Source organism: Suillus paluster (genome assembly GCF_016628075.1).
Source record: "Suillus paluster strain FC165 chromosome Unknown EDB91scaffold_17, whole genome shotgun sequence".
Lineage (NCBI taxonomy): Eukaryota > Fungi > Basidiomycota > Agaricomycetes > Boletales > Suillaceae > Suillus > Suillus paluster.
This window is the reverse complement of record NW_024537577.1, coordinates 132,613-150,905: the sequence shown is the minus strand read 5'-3', so window position 1 is coordinate 150,905 and position 18,293 is coordinate 132,613. Positions and strand designations below refer to the sequence as shown.

The window sequence follows — 18,293 nt, the reverse complement described above, 5'->3', positions numbered from 1 at the left end:
TATAACGGTGTCCGTTGATGATATGGCAGTCACCTCCCACCACCTCCATCACATCACCCAGTTCAAGGACCGTCTTCACCATTACTTTGAGATCATGGACCTCGGAGAACTCAACTGGCTACTCAGTCTCAAGGTAGAACGTGATCACACAGCTCGCACTATCACCCTGTCTCAAAAGGTGTATGTCGACACTGTTCTCAAACATTTTAACCTCACAGATGCCAAGTCCACCCAAACCCCTATGGGTTCGGGAGTGGTTCTCTCAGACGCCCAGTTGCCAGCCACACATGCCCAGCACGAGGCAATGCAAAATGTACTGTATCAGCGAGCCATAGGTTCTCTTATGTATTCCGCGACAAGTACCCGTCCTGACATCGCATTTTTGGTTGCGACACTCTCCCAATTCATGAGGAACCCTGGAGTGGCCCATTGGGAGGCCACCAAGCGGGTGTTACGCTACCTGAAGGGTAGTGACACCTACGCTATCACTTTAGGAGGTACAGATGCAGGCCTGGAGGCTTATGCTGATGCGGACTGGGCTTCCCAGCTGCACAGACACTCCATGTCGGGCTATATCATCCTCTTAAATGGTGGTCCTGTCGCCTGGAGTGCCAGGAAGCAACCCCTAATAGCCCTCTCAACCGCTGAGGCCGAGTACATCGCCCTGACCACTGTCGGGCAAGAGATACTATACCTCCAGCTTCTTCTCGACGAACTGTACGAAGCAGTCGAACTCCCAACTCCCATCTTCTCTGACAACCAAGCTGCCATCACCTTAGCGTCGAACAATAAGTTCCATTCATGCACGAAGCACATAGACCTGCGCTACCACTTCGTTAGGAGCCACGTCAAGAATGGCACGTTCTCCCTCACGTACTGCCCCACTGATGACAATGTCGCAGACGCATTCACCAAGCCACTACCACGTCCTTGACTCCAGAAGCTTCGTCGACTCATGGGCCTAGGGGATTGCGCTCGAGGGGGAGTGTCGCATACAGACGAATTGGGACAGGAGGACCGACACGATTGACGTTGTGATAGATACGAGCGCAATGAGCAGTTGTTCAGCCAAGTGACTACATGAATAGGTTTCAAACTAATTTCTACTCTATCCCTACTTTACCCATAGTTAAAATAAGCGCACCAGCGTCATAACATCTCAGTCTCTTCCAGATACTGAGATGTAAGCCCTATAGTTCTTTTCCTTCTCGATAACGAGCTAATGTACCCTTAGAATACATTCTTTGTATAGCTCACCTCTCCCCATGCTCAACTTCCTATCATCTTGATACTTGCCATGCGCACTTGGAAGATAAACAGCATACCTGGGCCGTGCTGATTGAAGTAGGAATAAGATAATGCTGCAGTTGTCATTATAGGGTGTAATCATGATCGATTGAACTTACCTTATTTATCACGGTCGTACTACACCAATAAATCCACCTGTTCATGGCAGGATGATGCTTCACCATGCCCAGTAAGACACAACACATTTTGCAAGTTTGTTTCGGAGCTGTTGACGTGAAGCTTAACGTCCTAGACAGCACTTCTTGCATGCTTCCCAAATGATACCAGGCACGATCCAAAGATCTGGATCTCCCCAAAGCAACACTACCACCTGAAATATCACCAAATATGGATATTCCAATATTCTCGCTATTCCCACATACCTCCCTGGCTCTACTTGCTTCACCACAGCTTTTCCTCTTGCACACTCTTGTATTTAAGTTGTAGCTTAGCATGTATGTACATAAAATGATACAATAGACCGCTTTTTTCATTGTATAAGAGCTTGTACAGTAGTCTACAGTGCTGACTACAATATGTGCATCCCAGGACTAAAACATATTCGCTTTTTTGCCCCTTCAGCAGGGGAGCTATTCTGACTGTATATATCATATATTAGAGTGTTAATTAATATATTACACTGCTTGTTTGAGCCTCTAAAGTATCCTACATCAGTAGATATGTTAAATTCATACATACCTCTCAAAAAACATAAACCAGTTCGCATTTTTCAGGTATTAGACATATGGTCCAGTAAATATGCTCTCTACAATAAATTTATATGTATATACCACATGTTAGAAGCTCAGGACACAAGGACCATTTCTTGTAGTGCTGTAACCTTGTCTTCCTCAAGGACACACTATGAAAAGAAGTGTTTCGCATTTTTTAGTGTTTAAGTATATAGGCTTGCAAATATTATTTCTAACATCTCTTCACTAGTATACACAATATATCAGGAGCATAGGTCAGTAGGATCAGCCCCTGGGGTTGTATGTATTTACATCCTCCTGGTGGTTCACCCCCTGAGAAAATATTTCCTGCAGCTCCGGCCCTCCAGGATGGTAGGTAGGCTGTTACTATGAAAATATAGAATATATTCATCATATAGATATACCATAAAAATTCCAGGATCCTTGTCTACAATCCAAAGTCACTTCCTGCCTACAATGTACCATATTTTCGCAATTTTGAGGTTTTTCACTACATTCTCACTACATAGACTATACAAGCTATTTATATATCCCTTATTGTACATATATGAAGCCTTCCCAAGGCCATGATCAGGTAGAAATATGTCAGAGTAATGATATCAAGCACATATCTCCTATTCTCACTGATAAGAATTCCCAGACATGAATATAGTGAAATTTTATAATCAGACTATCAAGGGGTACACAATATATACCAGGTAATACAGTCCTGGACTACCAGAAGGATCCATGAATAATTGACAGCAGGGGAATGCAATAGATAAGAAAAAGGTCGTGGGAAAGTCAAAAAGTCCAAACATCGAAAAAGTACTGTGCACCAACAGTCTATGCATGGGTGGTCAGACCATAATAATGCAACAAATTGAGACCACAACACTTCCACATCACCTTTACCTTCACAACATATATTAATATAGCATATTTAAGTAGTCTACAATGTATTCTACATATTTTTAATGAAATCTTCGCCCTAGACAGGGTTGAAATGTGACATTTGTATGATTGTGGGGTTTGCCCCTATATCATTGATATCATTACTCTGACACATTTCTACCTGATCATAGCCTTTGGAAGGCTTCATATATGTACAATAAGGGATATATAAATAGCTTGTATAGTCTATGTAGTGAGAATGTAGTGAAAAACCTCAAAATTGCGAAAATATGGTACATTGTAGGCAGGAAGTGACTTTGGATTGTAGACAAGGATCCTGGAATTGTTATGGTATATCTATATGATGAATATATTCTATATGTTCATAGTAACAGCCTACCTACTATCCTGGAGGGCCGGAGCTGCAGGAAATTCTTTCTCAGGGGGTGAACCACCAGGAGGATGTAATTACATATGACCCCAGGGGCTGATCCTACTGACCTATACTCTTGATATATTGTATATACTAGTGAATAGATGTTAGAAATAATATTTACCAGTCTATATACCTAAACACTAAAAAATGCAAACTGGTTTATGTTTTTTGAGAGGTATGTATGAATTTAACATATCTACTAATGTAGGACACTTCAGAGGCTCAAACAAGCGGTGTAATATATTAATTAACACTCTAATATATGATATATATAGTCAGAATAACTCCCCTGCTAAAGGGGCAAAAAAGCGAATATGTTTTAGTCCTGGGATGCACATATTGTAGTCAGCACTGTAGACTACTGTACAAGCTCTTATACAATGAAAAAAGCGGTCTATTGTATCATTTTATGTATGTACATGCCATTCTACTACTTATATACATGAGTGAGCAAGGGGAAAGCTCTGGTGAAGCAGTAGAGCCAGGGAGGTATGTGGGAATAGTGAGATTATTGGAATATCCCAATTTGGTGATTTTTCCGGTGGTAGTGCTATTCTTGGAAGCCTGAGAATCACCAAGGGACTCAGAAGCCATTAAGCTTAATTGTGTAGGATCTGTGGACTACAAACAAACTTGCAAAACCATCACATTGCTAGTCAGTGAGGATTATGCTTAATTTTAACCATATACCATATGGCCTGATAAATCTGTACATCATACCCATCTTCATCGTTAGGGATGAGTATCACGATATGTAGCTGGAGGGTCAGTGAAGACCCCGGACGGCGAAAACGTACTAGTCATCTCTAGTCACGAAGACAGTCGCTATACTAGTGTTGACGAGCCGGACAACACTGAGATTTCGACACAAAATAGGGCTAGTACGAGACAGGATCAGATGGAGGTGATTCGTAGCAATGATGTCCAGCTGGAAGAAGAATTGACGACGGCTACAGGAGACAAGTTGTCTCTAAGTCCTGACTCCAGACCTATTTCTCTGTCAATTCTAATTTGAAACACCAAATGACATATTTAATACCACAACGAGACGTGTAACCAAATACAAACCATCCCGCTCCCCAACGCGCATACGAGCGTGAGTCCTCCGTGCACTGTTCCCCGGTTCAAGACGCGAGCGTTAGTATGCTGTTTGAAAAACCAACACACTCACCCTCGCGTCTGAGACTGGATGTGCTAGCAGCGCCAGTAAGAACAACACAGCACTTCTTCAGTGAAACTGTGGGTTTTGATAAGCGGAAGCGCGAAGTTCGATTAAGAGTTTGGTTCATGTTGGTTGATTCAGTGTTCAGCTACATACCTATCAAGTACTCGACCGAACCTCTTTGATCTTCCACTTGCTGTACGCTCATGCACTTGTATCATGGATGCGTAGGGCAGTCACGGTCGTGGATGTACTTAAGAGTCAAAGTGCCACAGTGCCACCGATTCCAACACATAATCAGTCACGTTCAAGGGAGTCATTGATAGTGATGCCATTGAGATTCGTCTAATCAAACACAATGCCTATGCAGTGAAGATCGCAATGCTAAAAGTGCGTATGAAGATGCAAATGGTGTGATACAAATGAAAAATAATGATAATGTCGTGTTCCAGTGAAGATGAAATACAGATGCAAATGATGATGCAATGAACAATGTATGTGACAACGAATGAAGGATATCAAGTGAAGATTTCAATAGACGTTATACCCGCTCGCCAACGCTGGCTGGGTCATCGGGTATGTTGTGTTGTACTGGTACCCACAGCCGTCAAAGTATCCCGAGCCATTGTTCTGCAAAAACTCTTCGAGGATGTCTGGTTGGGAGTAGTTCAGATTGTTTCCGGCGATGGGCTGACACTGAAATTCGACATCGGAGAATAGCTCCGACTCATACTGCAGCGGCATGTGGAGAGTGGAGAGATCGAAGGGGACTGTTGGGGGCCGGAAGTGGCTGGAGGCGGGGACGGGGAGCCGAGAGGGCTGATTATAAACGGAGGAGAAGCCGTCATCTGAGAGATCGAGGAACAGCTGCTCCCAGGAGAAATCGGCGACGTCACACGAGAGTTGGGAGAGACTGGAGTTACTGCTCTCAGCGGGTGAGGGTGCGTCGCAGCTAATGAGGTCTGCGAGCGCGGGAAATGTTAGGGCGTTGAGATCCAGCGAGGCAGGAGTCTGTACCTCTGCATTCATGAGTCGTGGGGAGGGGTAAGGAGCGGTGGCAGATTGTCGAGCAGCTCTGCCACCGAGGTTGCGACGCGCTTTGGGCTCGTAGCCGTGGAGTTGCTTGCGGTGACGCGTCAAGCTGCCCGGATCAGTGGTGGCAAACGCGCATCCGGGGTGAGGGCACGTCTTTGAGCGATCGCGGGTGTGGGTCCTGATGTGCGTCTGCACGTTGGACTTTTGGAGGGTCTTGTAATCGCAGTCGGGGAAGGGGCATGCGTGCATACTGATGAAGATAGTAAAAAGGTTAGGAACCATTTGGTTTAATGAGGGACAAACACGTACAGAGCCTCCTTGTTTCCATCGTGTGTGCGCATGTGTCTAGGAAGATCTCCCTTGCGGCTCACAGTCTTGTGGCAGACAGGGCAATCAACAGGTGTCTGTGAAGAATGTGTCATGAGTACAAAAGGGGCGATGCAGCAGGTAGGTTTGAAGCGTACGTGAACGCGGTTTGCAGCAGGCATCTTGTGATAGGGTTTGAGAGAAGAGAAGAGTATGTGGACGATCTGCGGGATGGAATTAAATCCCCGGTGTGGATGAATAGCGCGTGTGTTGTGGCAGATCCACACATTTTTCCCGCTTCCTTTTAAGCACCTGGCATGCTATGGACATCCAGTACGATTGCTTTTCTGCAGCGCGCGTTTCTGCCTTTAAAGGCAAAAAGCGCAAAGCAATTGTGTGCGATGGTCTGAGCATAAGGGACGAGCCACTCGGTTAGCAGGGAAGGCAAAAGAGTTGGGAGAGGCCTTGATTGCCTCTCAACACTTTTATTTTTTTTACCTTGTAAGGTAATTTTTGGTGACCTGGTAGACGTGGGGATGAGTGGCTCAGTGCTAGCGCTCAGGACTTAGAACCAGAGAAATGGTACAGACCCATCAGATGCCATCAGAGCTGAGTTGATGATCCACCGGGGACATTTTGGAGACATCTAACAAAATTTGAGGCATCGGGGAATGCTATCGAGTTTTATGCCGGTCATAGTCTCCATGATATTGCACCGTACCTGCTAACCGTTCGTCTCCATGAACGGGGCTGCAGAAGACTCTGATGACGATGAAGAACAACAAGACCAAGTGTGTGTCACACAACATCGCTTACGTTATCGAAGCTTAACTTTGAGCGCTAATCTAGCCAGAAAATTTACCCAAGCGTAGTACGTACATAGGCTAAGTTAGGGCTACAACCGTACTCGACCTTCGACAGCGACTGGGACGCATTGTCGGAAGAAGACGCTTCTTCGTCGGACGAGGATAAGCCCGCACCAGCACCAGTAGCATTCCCGGAAGAGACAATACACTTGTGATGTCGAAAACGCGATTGTCTACCAGAAGCAGTCATGTTCATCGCCCTCTAGGCGTTACAAGGCGCTGCTCTTACACACGGAGAACATCTTTTATACTCCCAATACGACCTTCTTCTGTCTAGATTATCCCATATCTCGTACTGATGACACTTCCAACACACTCGAGTCCCCCGGCCTTTATTAATATTCTCTCATTAACTGGTCCTGCTACTACACGACATGCGTCCCAAAGGTCACTTTTGCAGTATCACTCATACCACCTCCGAGTCGCTTCCCTATGCGTGCGCCTATATCACGACTAACTATTGCCATCATTGTTTCACTCGTCCATCAGGTCTTCGTCGGTTATACCATCGGACTATTTCCTCCCGACAAAAAAGGAAAAAGGGAACGGGAAGACGAAGAGGAAATCAGGCAAATCGCTACCACCCCTCAGCTCGCCAAGCAATGGCGCTTGGATGTATGGAGGTACGATCTAGAGTAAAATAGTGACGCGATGTCGGCTATCGTTACAGTGCGTAACTCCACCCGTGGTCAAGTCTACGAATCTCCTATGTAAGGACACCTAGTATCTATGTAACTTGCATGCACTAAAAAATCCGTGCGTTAAGGATCAATGTTCCATCGCAGAGAAATTTACCAAACGACTGTCTTCAAGGAACGTTGCGAAACGTTCCTGTTTGCCACTTCGTGCGGGCAGTTAGCGACAGTGGCGATGCAACTAGTGTAAGTGATGGGATTGTACAGACATATTTCTCTTTCAAATCTACAAGTTCGGAACATCAAATAACTCGAATAAATACCACGACGAAATTTGGAACCAAAAAAAACAAATTCTCCCACTCCAGAACACCAATAAATACCACGACGAAACTTGGAATGAACACGCATATTCTCCTGCTCCCTGCAGAGTACTCGACGAGTATTAATCACACTGAGCATCTCTCGCACTACACACTGCTGCTAGTTGCTACATGCACGCGCTCCTGGAATGCAATTGAAGTCATGGCAGTTGCTGCATCCGAGTCGGCCACGAGCTTAGCGTTATATTCTCGAACACTAAGGATCAGGCGCGGTCCCAGCACAAACATCTGCACGACCACGAAAATTTCAATGATGCCGTCATAAATCATAACTTCTGGGGAGTATGACTGTAAACACGATGAACCGTAGATCCATGCAGAGGTAAATGACAGATAGGCATACCGCTGATAATGCTGGAGACAAATAACCCAACTGGAAGCAAGAAACAGCAACAGCGCTAGCACGTCCGGAGCTTCAGCGGAAAGAGAACCACATTCACATTATGAGCTTACCTTACAAAGTAGACCACGTGAGTTGTCATTAACACTGTGAAACAGTCCCCGATACTCCCTCCTGTCGAGTGTCGTCGCAATTCACGGAAGTGTTTTACAGCAATCCAGGCTGCGAGACAAAGTGCGAGGATCTCCCATGCAGCGGTGAGCATCCAAGGTATGGAATTGAGAAGTTGGACGTCTCCCTCAAAGTCGATGGTGCAGAGATGGATACCGGAGAGAATGAGCTCCTCTGGGATTCGTCAATGAGCCTTACGTCCTTGGGTCTTTTATCCATAATTCAGCTTACCGGCGGATGTATTCATTATTGATATCACGGTGATCACTCCACAGACGACGTTGACAGGCAGGAAGACGACAATGAGAAGTATCAACACCTTTCTGGATCCCTGATACATGGCGTATAACCGAGCGATCATGATGGCTTGCGTGATGGTTCAGTCAGTTCAATATCACTGAGTTATTTCAGCTGCGTGGCTCACCGCCCAGTATTGCAATTACAATGATAGTCGTCCAATCTTGTATGATGCACAAAACCAGACCTGACAAATCCAGTTAGTAACCTTGGGGAATCAGGATCATACACTCTCGCAACAAACTCACACCTGTGGCAGTCATTATATTGAACGAATAAGCTGGTCAAGAATCTTACTTACTCCTACATGAGAGTGTAATCGATTGGAACAGGCGGGCATCGAGTCAGAATACTCACTACAACGGTCAACGAGATTGTTGGGGTATCGACTGTATGTCGCTTGTCAGAAGAACACGTATAGTGGATGCGGTGAGACATACACAGTATGCTGTTGCTGATGTGTGAAATGACTGATTAGCGCAGCTCCGGGTGCCAGTGATTAACCTTGCACACATACACAGCATATACTAGTCCAAGATAGCGCACCTAGGGCAAATTAAAGTTAGCACAACCTGCCGGCCACATTTATGAGGCAAGAGCTACATACACCGAGATACATAAAAGTCATGAGGGACCAACGTTGCCTCTGTCACGAATTAATCGTATTTTCATGTTATTCTTCCGATGAGGCACTCTGCTCACCCAGATCAGTTCGACCTATAAAAATATTCTTAGCGAGATGGCTGCCGCAGTCATGGCATCAACATACCTCTTGTGCGAATGTCAGGGCTGGAAATATCATGTGTATCAGTGGTTCTTGATAATACTACTTTGCTCACCCCAATCATACATTACTGCAGCAGAAGAGGCAACTGCAAAACCGTAGTCAAGGTTACATCGAGACATCATCCGCCTGGCTCGCACGAACCTACAAAATAGCTGGCAATACGAGTCACATTAATGAGCGGCCACCAACTGGGATCATTTGAGACTACTAGGACCATGCTGTTTGAGGATGGATGTGAGCAAGCGTGAACTTGGTGGACGTGTGATCATGGTGTTCGTATTAGATATACCACTCAGGCTATACAGCGCTATTATCGCAGAAACGAGTGTTATGGGGGTAATGGTCGTTCGGGCTTTGATTGACCGAATGATCATCAGCAGCGCCTCCGCCTCGCTGGCCCGGTCCACCGAGCGCAATGTCTCGTCGGAGGTATCTTAACAATGTTACCGTATACCAGAAAGATCATTTACGATTGATATTTTTCATCTCTGTAAATAACTAACCTGTGCTGAGGGTGAATTTCAATAGCGGTGTGATCGCCCAGTACGTGTCAAAACATTTGCGTATCAATTATAATGTATCTTCGTCACAGCGGGAGCACATCAAATTGCGACTGACCGCCTTGACATTGCAAAGCAACGTAATGATTCAACGAGTGTTCGTTACTAGCATGTGTATTAATTCAGGGATGGACATGGCAATTGTATTCGTCAGCGAACACTAAACGTTCTAACTCCCTAGCACCGTTATAGTACGTATGTCATATGCATTAGTTCTGCTCATACGTTAAGCTGTGATAAATTTAAATATCCTCACAGATTGTCTATGGTAGCATCAAACTTATTCTGGATCAATGACTGTACAGACCTAAGGATCAATCAAGGAAAGGGCAGTAGCCACCACACCTGCGGAATAGTAAGGATATTCGAATTCGAGGTGCGGTACAAATGAGCTTACAGATATCAGCTTCTGAATATTTCTTTCATGACTATGCGACCGTCGGCGCTACAAGGAAGTTGATGAAGGGTCCAATTCGTCTAATTCAGAGTCCTTGGAATATTTATCAACTCTCTCTTTGTTGTCCACAACACTACCTTCAGGCAGTTGGGTTTTTCCAGCTTCGGTTACCCGCGGCTAACCTTTATCCCTGAAAATGAATGAGATGAGGATAGTAACATGTGTGTCTTGTTGTCATTGGCTTGCTGGAAACCCTTGTGTTTTTGCGTGTCCCGTTGTCATTGGCTTGACCCTTGTGTTTTGCAATGATCAGGAGATTTTGCATTCTCATGATGCTAACGTATAGATTAATATTGCAACGAGCAGCAGCCATAAAGCGCATGAGCACGGAACTGACGAACGAACGAACAAAAAACAACTCGCACTTAACTTAACCCTGGTTATAGACTCGCACTTTTTGACGGTAAGAGTCAACTCATCAACCTGGATCCGACTTATTACACCGATGGTCTAGATGAATCTCTTGACAATCATCCTCCTGGCATCAACAGCTGTCAGTCCCCTTAGTGCAAGAGCCATGCAGAGCTCAGACACCGCGTGCGGTCCCATCTCATGCCGTTGGTTGGCGTGTGGGGACACGTGTCCGGGAGAATATGTCGCACTGACCAAATCATGCAACATTATCCGGAACGAGAGGAGTCAGTTGTTCTGTTGTACAAATTCATAGGGGTGTGGGGAGGACATTAAGGGATGCAAACAGGGGGAGAGAATAGCAGCAGGGAGTGCCGGGGGTTGGGATCTAAGGTCCTTGATCGTATATTTACTTTTCGTTTGATTATTCAATTCATCTAAATCAAAGGGTTTGGAAATTAACTCTTTGTTCCCACAACACTATGTTCAGGCAGTTGGATTTTTCCAGCTTGCAGCTCAGTTTTATTCCCTGGGAGCTCTTGGTTGAGCCTCTGCCGATGATCAAGAGATTCTGCATTCTCATGATGCTAGCGTGAATGCAGTTTTTCGAACTTATGGATTAATATTTTGACGAGCAGCAGCTATAGAATGCAGTGGGCACGGAACTGACAAATGAACGGAAAAAAACCGCGCTTAACTTGGCACTGGCCCATTATCACGACTCGCACTTGTTGACGGTAAGAGTCACCTCATCAACCTGTACTTAGTTGTAGATCCGACTTGTGACACTGATGGTCTAAATAAATCTCTTGACAATCATTCTACTGGCATTAACAGCTGTGAGTCAGTTCTCTTAGTGCACGAGCCATGACAGGCCCAGACACCACCGAGTAAGAACATACGAGGACATGTTATATCTGACGGACAATATCAAGGTTGCTGCCAGGCCCCAGCAGCCCTTGTCGTCGTCAAGTGAGCTGTGTTTTTGGAGGCATCATGTCCTGACAGGGACTCGACTCGGACACCGGTGGATGTCGGTTATGGTGTGATCCTGATCCTCACGTAGCGCATTGTGGACTGCGTCACTCCCCGAGAAATTGCTTCGCCACTGACAAAACTTGACAGAGGAGATGCAATAGCCGGACAGGGCTTCAGTGATTCCTGGTTCCAAAAATGCAATCTCCGGACAGAAATTTTCGCCCTCAAAGATGCTATTTCGCGGGGGTACATTGGCTGGAGCTTCCAGGGGCCTCCATCCTGTCCCCACCGCGAGGGATGAATAATGTGATACCAAGCAAACATCTGTGCCATCCTAAGAATCTAGCACACCGCTCATCATGATCAACCACAGCATCCGGGTCCTGCAGTTCCTGCTGCGCCATCGATCGCGACGAGTGACATCAACTTTCAGCTATATGTCCCTCCATATTCCCATTGCTCCCCCACCTTATTTATCCAACTGTCTGGAACGCCTCAGAAGAAAACATCTCGGGACGATGATGCACCAGCACCAGCACCAGTAGGCCACAAAACAAGAAAGGCACAATGACACAGCAGAGAAAGAAGCTGTAAAAGTTGCGTGCGAGGACGAGGCTGAGATTATTCTCTAACCAAATCTGGAACCAGGCTGTACAACGTCCTACGTAGTTCTTTCGTATGCCCGGACATCGCTTTTCATGCTCTTCACAGACATCAAACATATAGGTAAATCAATGTCCTGCTCGTCAGAGCAAACCTTGCTTGTAGTTTTTGGTACGAATTTGAACCTACCGCTGAAGCCCCGTCAGGATTAGGACATCGGGTGGAGGATGGGGAGGGAGTGAGTCTTCTGATTATATGCAAGGGGGGAAATGATGCACACACTGAAACACGCACCACTATTAAGAGTGGTGCCGGCGTTGTTGGCGTCCTGAGCCACCCTGCCTGCAGCATCTCGATATGAACTTCCTGCAAGGATATCCTCCTTGGAAGCAATCGTTTCCTAAAATTATTTGAATGTTGAAGGAAACACTAAATGAGACTCTTAAACTCACCTGCATGAAGTAAATCGATACAATAGTGCACATGTCCAGCCAGAGTCAAAATATAACACATCTGGGTTGGTATCTGGAGCCCCAGGAACCGAACAAGCGAAATTTGCTATGTATGAATGAGAACGTCCAAGCTGCGAGAGATATGCCAATTGATAGCGAGCTGCTTGAAATATGGGACCTTGTATGCGTGTAGAGTCGGAGATCGTCGTTGGCATTGTGAGCAACTGATGGGCAGAAGTTCGGTGTTCAGAATGATGCATACATACAACTCTGCCGCATTTCGAGTTCTGCTTAGCACATACGATGATGAACACGAACGGCAGTGGTGACTTACATCGCAAACGCAACGGTAGACTCTTTAGATTGTGACTCGAGATGTGTTCACGATCCTGAACCGAGGCTCTGCACTGCTATGCGGTCTTGCTGAAGTCCAGCTTGTCCAGGGTATGGGGACACTCTAGCCAAAGTCATGGTGGCTCCAGTCTGACGCCCTGGCGTATGTTATCACTGGCCAACGGGTTCAAGAGTGTGACCTAGAAAAAGTCCATGAGAGCTCGATGATGCAAGAGATGCAAATTCATCTTGATGTTGTACACTAGCACGGATGATGGTTTCAGGACGAGAGATCCACAGTGAATGAGATACTGCGCGAAAAAAAAATTGTCGAATGTAACAGGAACGAAATCTGACTACTCGCATATCTTCACCATGTGGCATTCAGCACCTATGTATTTACAAACGCGTTGATAGAATAGACAACGAAGTTCTGTCCATGAAGTTAAACAGGATTCAGATGACATGTGAAAGGACAGACCACGTTCATAAGCCCACGAATATTATAATGCAGATGTCGAATGCGCATGACAACATCAGAGAAAAAAACAGGAGCGCCATGGTAGTTGCTCAAGCTTGATCATCAGCTGCGCCAGCCAATATAAGCATAAGATTTCCAACATGCTGCCACATTCTCGCACTAGCTGAAAAGCACGGTGTGATTGGAGAAGAGTGACCAAATGACGAAGAATTGGTGTCACAGACCTCACGATCCTTCTCCAACTCTTCCGCACATGCTACGTTGGAAACAGAGCCGTCTAATCCAAAGCCTTTCCGCATGCTCCGTGTTCTCGAGGAGCAAAGCCAAGAATGGAGATGCTGTATCTGGTGAAGTTGGTTGGTGAGGCGGTGGCGAAGTTCGGCTGCAAGGTAGATGGGGGAGACGGATGCCCGCCTGGCGGGTGTGCTGAGCTGAGTGATTGGTGTCAGTGTGCCCGAACCAGTGGTAACCGTCACTTGTTGGTGGTGCTGTGTGTGATCAATGCGATTAGGTGATGGTACAATGCAAATGATGAAGCATGCCCGATTGGATACTTGAGCTGCGTGATTGGTGATTGGGATGTAGTCTACGGGGAACACAGGTGAGATGAAGCAAGGAAAGTGAACGCTTGAAGTACGATACATGGCGACGACTGAGACCATGTAAGTCAACAATCGAGTAGTACAAGGGATACAATTTGCATATGCAGTTGCTAGACTCAATATCCTATATGCCATGACTCTGGAAGGTGCTGAAGCGTTATGATCAGGTTGACGAGCAAGCAACTTCAAAATATCGAAGTCAGGTGACTCGGAAATTGCCTTGACTGATCTACAACGCTAAACCATGACACATTAATATTGATGAGCTGAGGTCTCCTCGAAATGCTAGCGACACTAGCTAGTTAATTCAAAGCACAAGCAGTGCACACGAACCAATAAAAACAAACAACTTACCCTGTACTCCGCTCCCTCTCCACCTTCCATACGCATATCTCCCTAACGAACAGAGTCCCTGAACTACACGATGATCCATTTGACTAAGCCTTTGAGCATTTCATACACCGTCATCAGAAGGTGTGCTAGCAGTGCAAGGTCCGCGTAACGAGTTTGTAAGTGCGCATTATTCCTGTGTGGGGGTGGGGGTGTTGATGTTGGGGAAAATCGACGCATCCTTGAATCGTTGAAGTTGGATCAGGTAGGGAGTGAAACAATGCCTTTGTACCTGTACAAGGGTTCGAATGAATGAAGAATGGGCAGATAGTCCAGACATCGAACGTTGCTTGGCGAGGCGTTTGTTGTAACGTATATTTTCTCGAGTGAGAAAGCCTTTGAGGATCTGTTCCTCCCTTTCTATTTTTCTCATCGATCTTCTAGAGTAACTGGGACGTGTCGTCAGAAGAAGACGCCTCTTTGGACGATGACAAGCCAGCATCAGCGATAGTAGCACCCCGCAAATGAAAGGACAAACGATAGCAGAGAAAAAAGCTGTAAAAGTCACGCGCCGGGACAACGATTGAAGACTCCAGCGTATCCTGGGGTTTTAGTTTGGAGGTTTTCAGCTGATGCCCCCGTGTTCGCGTTTACCTTTTCAGGCTCCTCGTCATCCGAGCTGCTTCTCATACGACGCAGGATGTCCAGGATTTCTTGACAGGAATTATCAAGCTCGAATTGAATTGGCCACGCTACTGTACAGACGGATGTAAGTTCCTCCCATGCTCATGGTGCAGTTCTGTCAAACCCGTTGGAAAGCTGATATCACAACTTGAGGTTACTGGAGGCAGTCGTTCACATCACCCTCCAGGTGTCACAAGGGGCTGCTCACAATACATGGATGAAAATACTTAGCATGCTGACATATGGCGAGCCTCTGTGTGCTTCCAATTTGGCCTTCATCCGTTCTGGTTCTGCATATGTGCCCTCTATCATTTCCGGCATTGTGTCACTCGCACATCATTCAACAGCAATTTAAGAGAACGCATTTATTGTGGCTTCGTCAGTTATACAATCGGACAAACAAAGAAAAAAGGAACGGGAAGACGAAGTTAGGCAATTCGCTCCTCCCTTCCGGCTCGTGCAGTGCTTGGATGTAGAATACGATCTGGAGTGAAATAGTGACGAGATGGTGGTCATCGATACAGGGTATAACTTAACCGCGGCCAAGACTACGAACCTGATCCCTATGTAACCACCTAACTCTTGTGCCAATAAATCCGCGCGTTAGGGATAAATGACCGTCGCAAAGAAAAGAAGTGATGATTAAAGTGAGTTCAGGCGAGCGGCGCACGAAGCGGGAGCTAGTAGAATAAATATATCTCAGGCTCTATGAAAAGACCTCTAGTAAGAGCGGGTAAAGTACCTAGTAGAATAAATATCTAATGGTATGTTAGCTCTTCAGAATAACGCGAAAAATATATGAGACTTACATCTCAGGCTCTATGAAAAGACCTGAGATGTTCTAACGACTCGTTCGGTCCTTTATAGTACGGATAGGATAGATAAGTAAATGATAAGTAAATTGTCCGTTACTTAGAGATAGACATTCCAATATCGACGAGCCTCGGCCGACGTCAACGCGTCGCCTCGTCGTACTCACTGGTTGCGCTCGTACTGTTTCACTCTCATCTTCTACGGTCCGTCTTCCGTTTCCTTCGTCTCGTCGGATTCCAACAATGATTGTTGAACGACTATCTTCCAGTATTCAAGTAAAGTAGCGGGACGTTCTACATGGTTTCAGTTTGCCACTTCGTACAAGTATGGGTGGGCAGCGAGCTATAGTGGGGATACAACAAGTGACCGGGTTGTGCAGACATATTTCTCTTTCAAATCTACAAGCTTGGAACATAAAATAACTCAAATAAATACCACAGCAAAAGTGGAACAAAGAACAGATTTTCCCCCTCCCTGTAAAATAACTGACGAGTGTTAATCACATCAAGCATCTCCCGCACTACACACTACTGCTAGTTGACACATGTATGCGCTCCTGAAATGCAATCGAAGTCATGGCGGTTGCTGTATCCGAGACGGCCACGAGCTTGGCGTGATATTCTCGAATGCCAAGAATCAGGCGTGGTCCCAGCACAAACATTTGCACGACCGTAAAAACTTGAACGATGCCGTCATAGATGATAAATACCGGGGAGTATGGGCTCTATAGAAATGATGAGCAGTGCTCGCATGCAGAGGTCAATGACAGATAGGAATACCGTTGATAACGCCGGAGACAAATAACCCATCTTAAAGCACGAAGTAGCAACAGTGCTAGCACGTCCGGAACTTCAGCAGAAAAAAAATTCACAATCACATTATGAGCTTACCTTGCAAAGTAAATCACGTGAGAACTCATTAACACTGTGAAACAGTCCCCGATAATCCCTCCAGTCGAGTGTTGTCGCAGTTCACGGAAGTGTTTTACAGCAATCCAGGCTGCAAGACAAAGTGCGAGGATCTCCCATGCAGTAGTGAGTATCCAAGGTGTGGCATTGAGAGGTTGGACGTCTTCCTTAAAGTTGATGGTGCAGAGATGGGTACCGGAGAGAATGAACTCCTCTGGGATTCGTCAACGAGCTTCACGCCCTTGGGTCTTTCATCCATAATTAAGCTTACCGGCTAAGATGTACATTGTTGTTATAATGGTGAGTACTCCACCGACGATGTCGACAGACAAGCAGACAAATACTGTAATTATCAGTATCACTCTGGATCCCTGATACATGGCATGTAATCGAGCGATCATGATGACTTGTGTGATGGTTCAGTCAGGTCAATATCACGGAGTTATTGTAGTTGCACAGCTCACCACCCAGCATCGCCATTACAACGTTATTCGTCCACTGTTGTACGAGATACAAAACCTCGCCTGACAAATCCAGTTATTGACATCGGAGGAATCAGGATTACTCGCAACAAACAAACTCACACCTGTGGCAGTTGTTATATTGAACGAACAAGCTTGTCAAAAATCTCACTCCTACGTGGGAATACAATCGATTGGAACAGGCGGGCAATAGTGCAGAGTGCTCACTACAATGGTCAATGAGATTGTCGGAATATCGACTGTTTACCGCTTGTCAGAAGAAACGCGTACGGTGGATATGGGGAGACATACATAAGATGCTGTTGCTGATTATGGGAGATGGATGATTAGCGCGGCGCCGGGTGGTTAATCTTGCAAACATACACAGCATATACTAGTCCAAGATAGCGCACCTAGGATAAATTCAAGTCAGCACAACTTGCCAGCTACATTTATGAGGCAAGCTACATACACCGAGATACATAAAAGTCATGAGGGACCAACGTTGCCTCTGTCACGAATTAATTGTATTTTTATGTTGTTCTTCCGATGAGGCAATCCGCTCACCCAGACCAGTTCAACCTGTAAAGCCATTGTTAACAAGATGGCTGCCGCAGTTATGGCATCAACATACCTCTTGTGCGAGTGTCAGCGCTGGAAATATCATATATGTATCAGTGGTTCTTGATAATACTACTTTTCTCACCCCAATCATACATTAGCGCAGCAGAGGAAGCAACTGCGAAACCGCAGTCAAGGTTAGATCGAGACGGCATCGTCATAATCCGACTGGCTCGCACGAACCTACAACATAGCTGGAAATACGAGTCATATTAATGAGCGGCCACCAACTGCGATCATTTGAGACTAGGGCCATGCTGTTTGAGGGTAGATGTGAGTAAGAGCGAGCTCGGTGGACATATGATGATGAGGTTCGTCCTAGATATATCACCATACAGCGCTTTTATCGCCCAAACGAGTATTAGGGG

General features: G+C 45.8%; 4 protein-coding genes across 4 annotated transcripts; all 4 read right to left on the bottom strand.

Moving 5' to 3' along the window:
* Positions 1-4,782: 4,782 nt before the first annotated feature.
* On the bottom strand, positions 4,783-6,240 carry EDB91DRAFT_206729 (uncharacterized protein). Its single transcript, XM_041326430.1, has 3 exons — positions 5,971-6,240; positions 5,816-5,910; positions 4,783-5,756 (listed from the first exon to the last, which is right to left on the bottom strand). Exons 1-3 carry the CDS (start codon positions 5,992-5,994, stop codon positions 5,003-5,005), a joined length of 873 nt encoding a protein of 290 aa, XP_041178680.1. The 5' UTR covers positions 5,995-6,240; the 3' UTR covers positions 4,783-5,002.
* Positions 6,241-7,442: 1,202 nt separating this feature from the next.
* EDB91DRAFT_206691 (uncharacterized protein) lies at positions 7,443-9,648 on the bottom strand. Its single transcript, XM_041326429.1, has 13 exons — positions 9,433-9,648; positions 9,344-9,376; positions 9,274-9,293; positions 9,207-9,221; positions 9,112-9,150; positions 9,022-9,050; positions 8,945-8,958; positions 8,858-8,893; positions 8,632-8,691; positions 8,439-8,573; positions 8,150-8,381; positions 8,040-8,094; positions 7,443-7,984 (listed from the first exon to the last, which is right to left on the bottom strand). Exons 1-13 carry the CDS (start codon positions 9,506-9,508, stop codon positions 7,784-7,786), a joined length of 945 nt encoding a protein of 314 aa, XP_041178679.1. The 5' UTR covers positions 9,509-9,648; the 3' UTR covers positions 7,443-7,783.
* Positions 9,649-13,502: 3,854 nt separating this feature from the next.
* EDB91DRAFT_206662 (uncharacterized protein) lies at positions 13,503-14,274 on the bottom strand. Its single transcript, XM_041326428.1, has one exon. It carries the CDS (start codon positions 14,241-14,243, stop codon positions 13,596-13,598), a length of 648 nt encoding a protein of 215 aa, XP_041178678.1. The 5' UTR covers positions 14,244-14,274; the 3' UTR covers positions 13,503-13,595.
* A 1,227-nt stretch (positions 14,275-15,501) lies between these two features.
* Positions 15,502-18,181, bottom strand: EDB91DRAFT_1080816 (uncharacterized protein; the record flags this gene model as incomplete). The annotated part of the gene is made up of 14 exons (XM_041315290.1): positions 15,502-15,606; positions 15,679-15,802; positions 15,932-15,963; positions 16,102-16,196; positions 16,464-16,659; positions 16,715-16,784; positions 16,826-17,057; positions 17,115-17,186; positions 17,308-17,367; positions 17,428-17,429; positions 17,689-17,717; positions 17,872-17,886; positions 17,939-17,958; positions 18,109-18,181. The coding sequence occupies 14 exons, from the start codon at positions 18,179-18,181 to the stop codon at positions 15,502-15,504; spliced, it is 1,125 nt and encodes a 374-aa protein (XP_041178677.1).
* Positions 18,182-18,293: the final 112 nt, after the last annotated feature.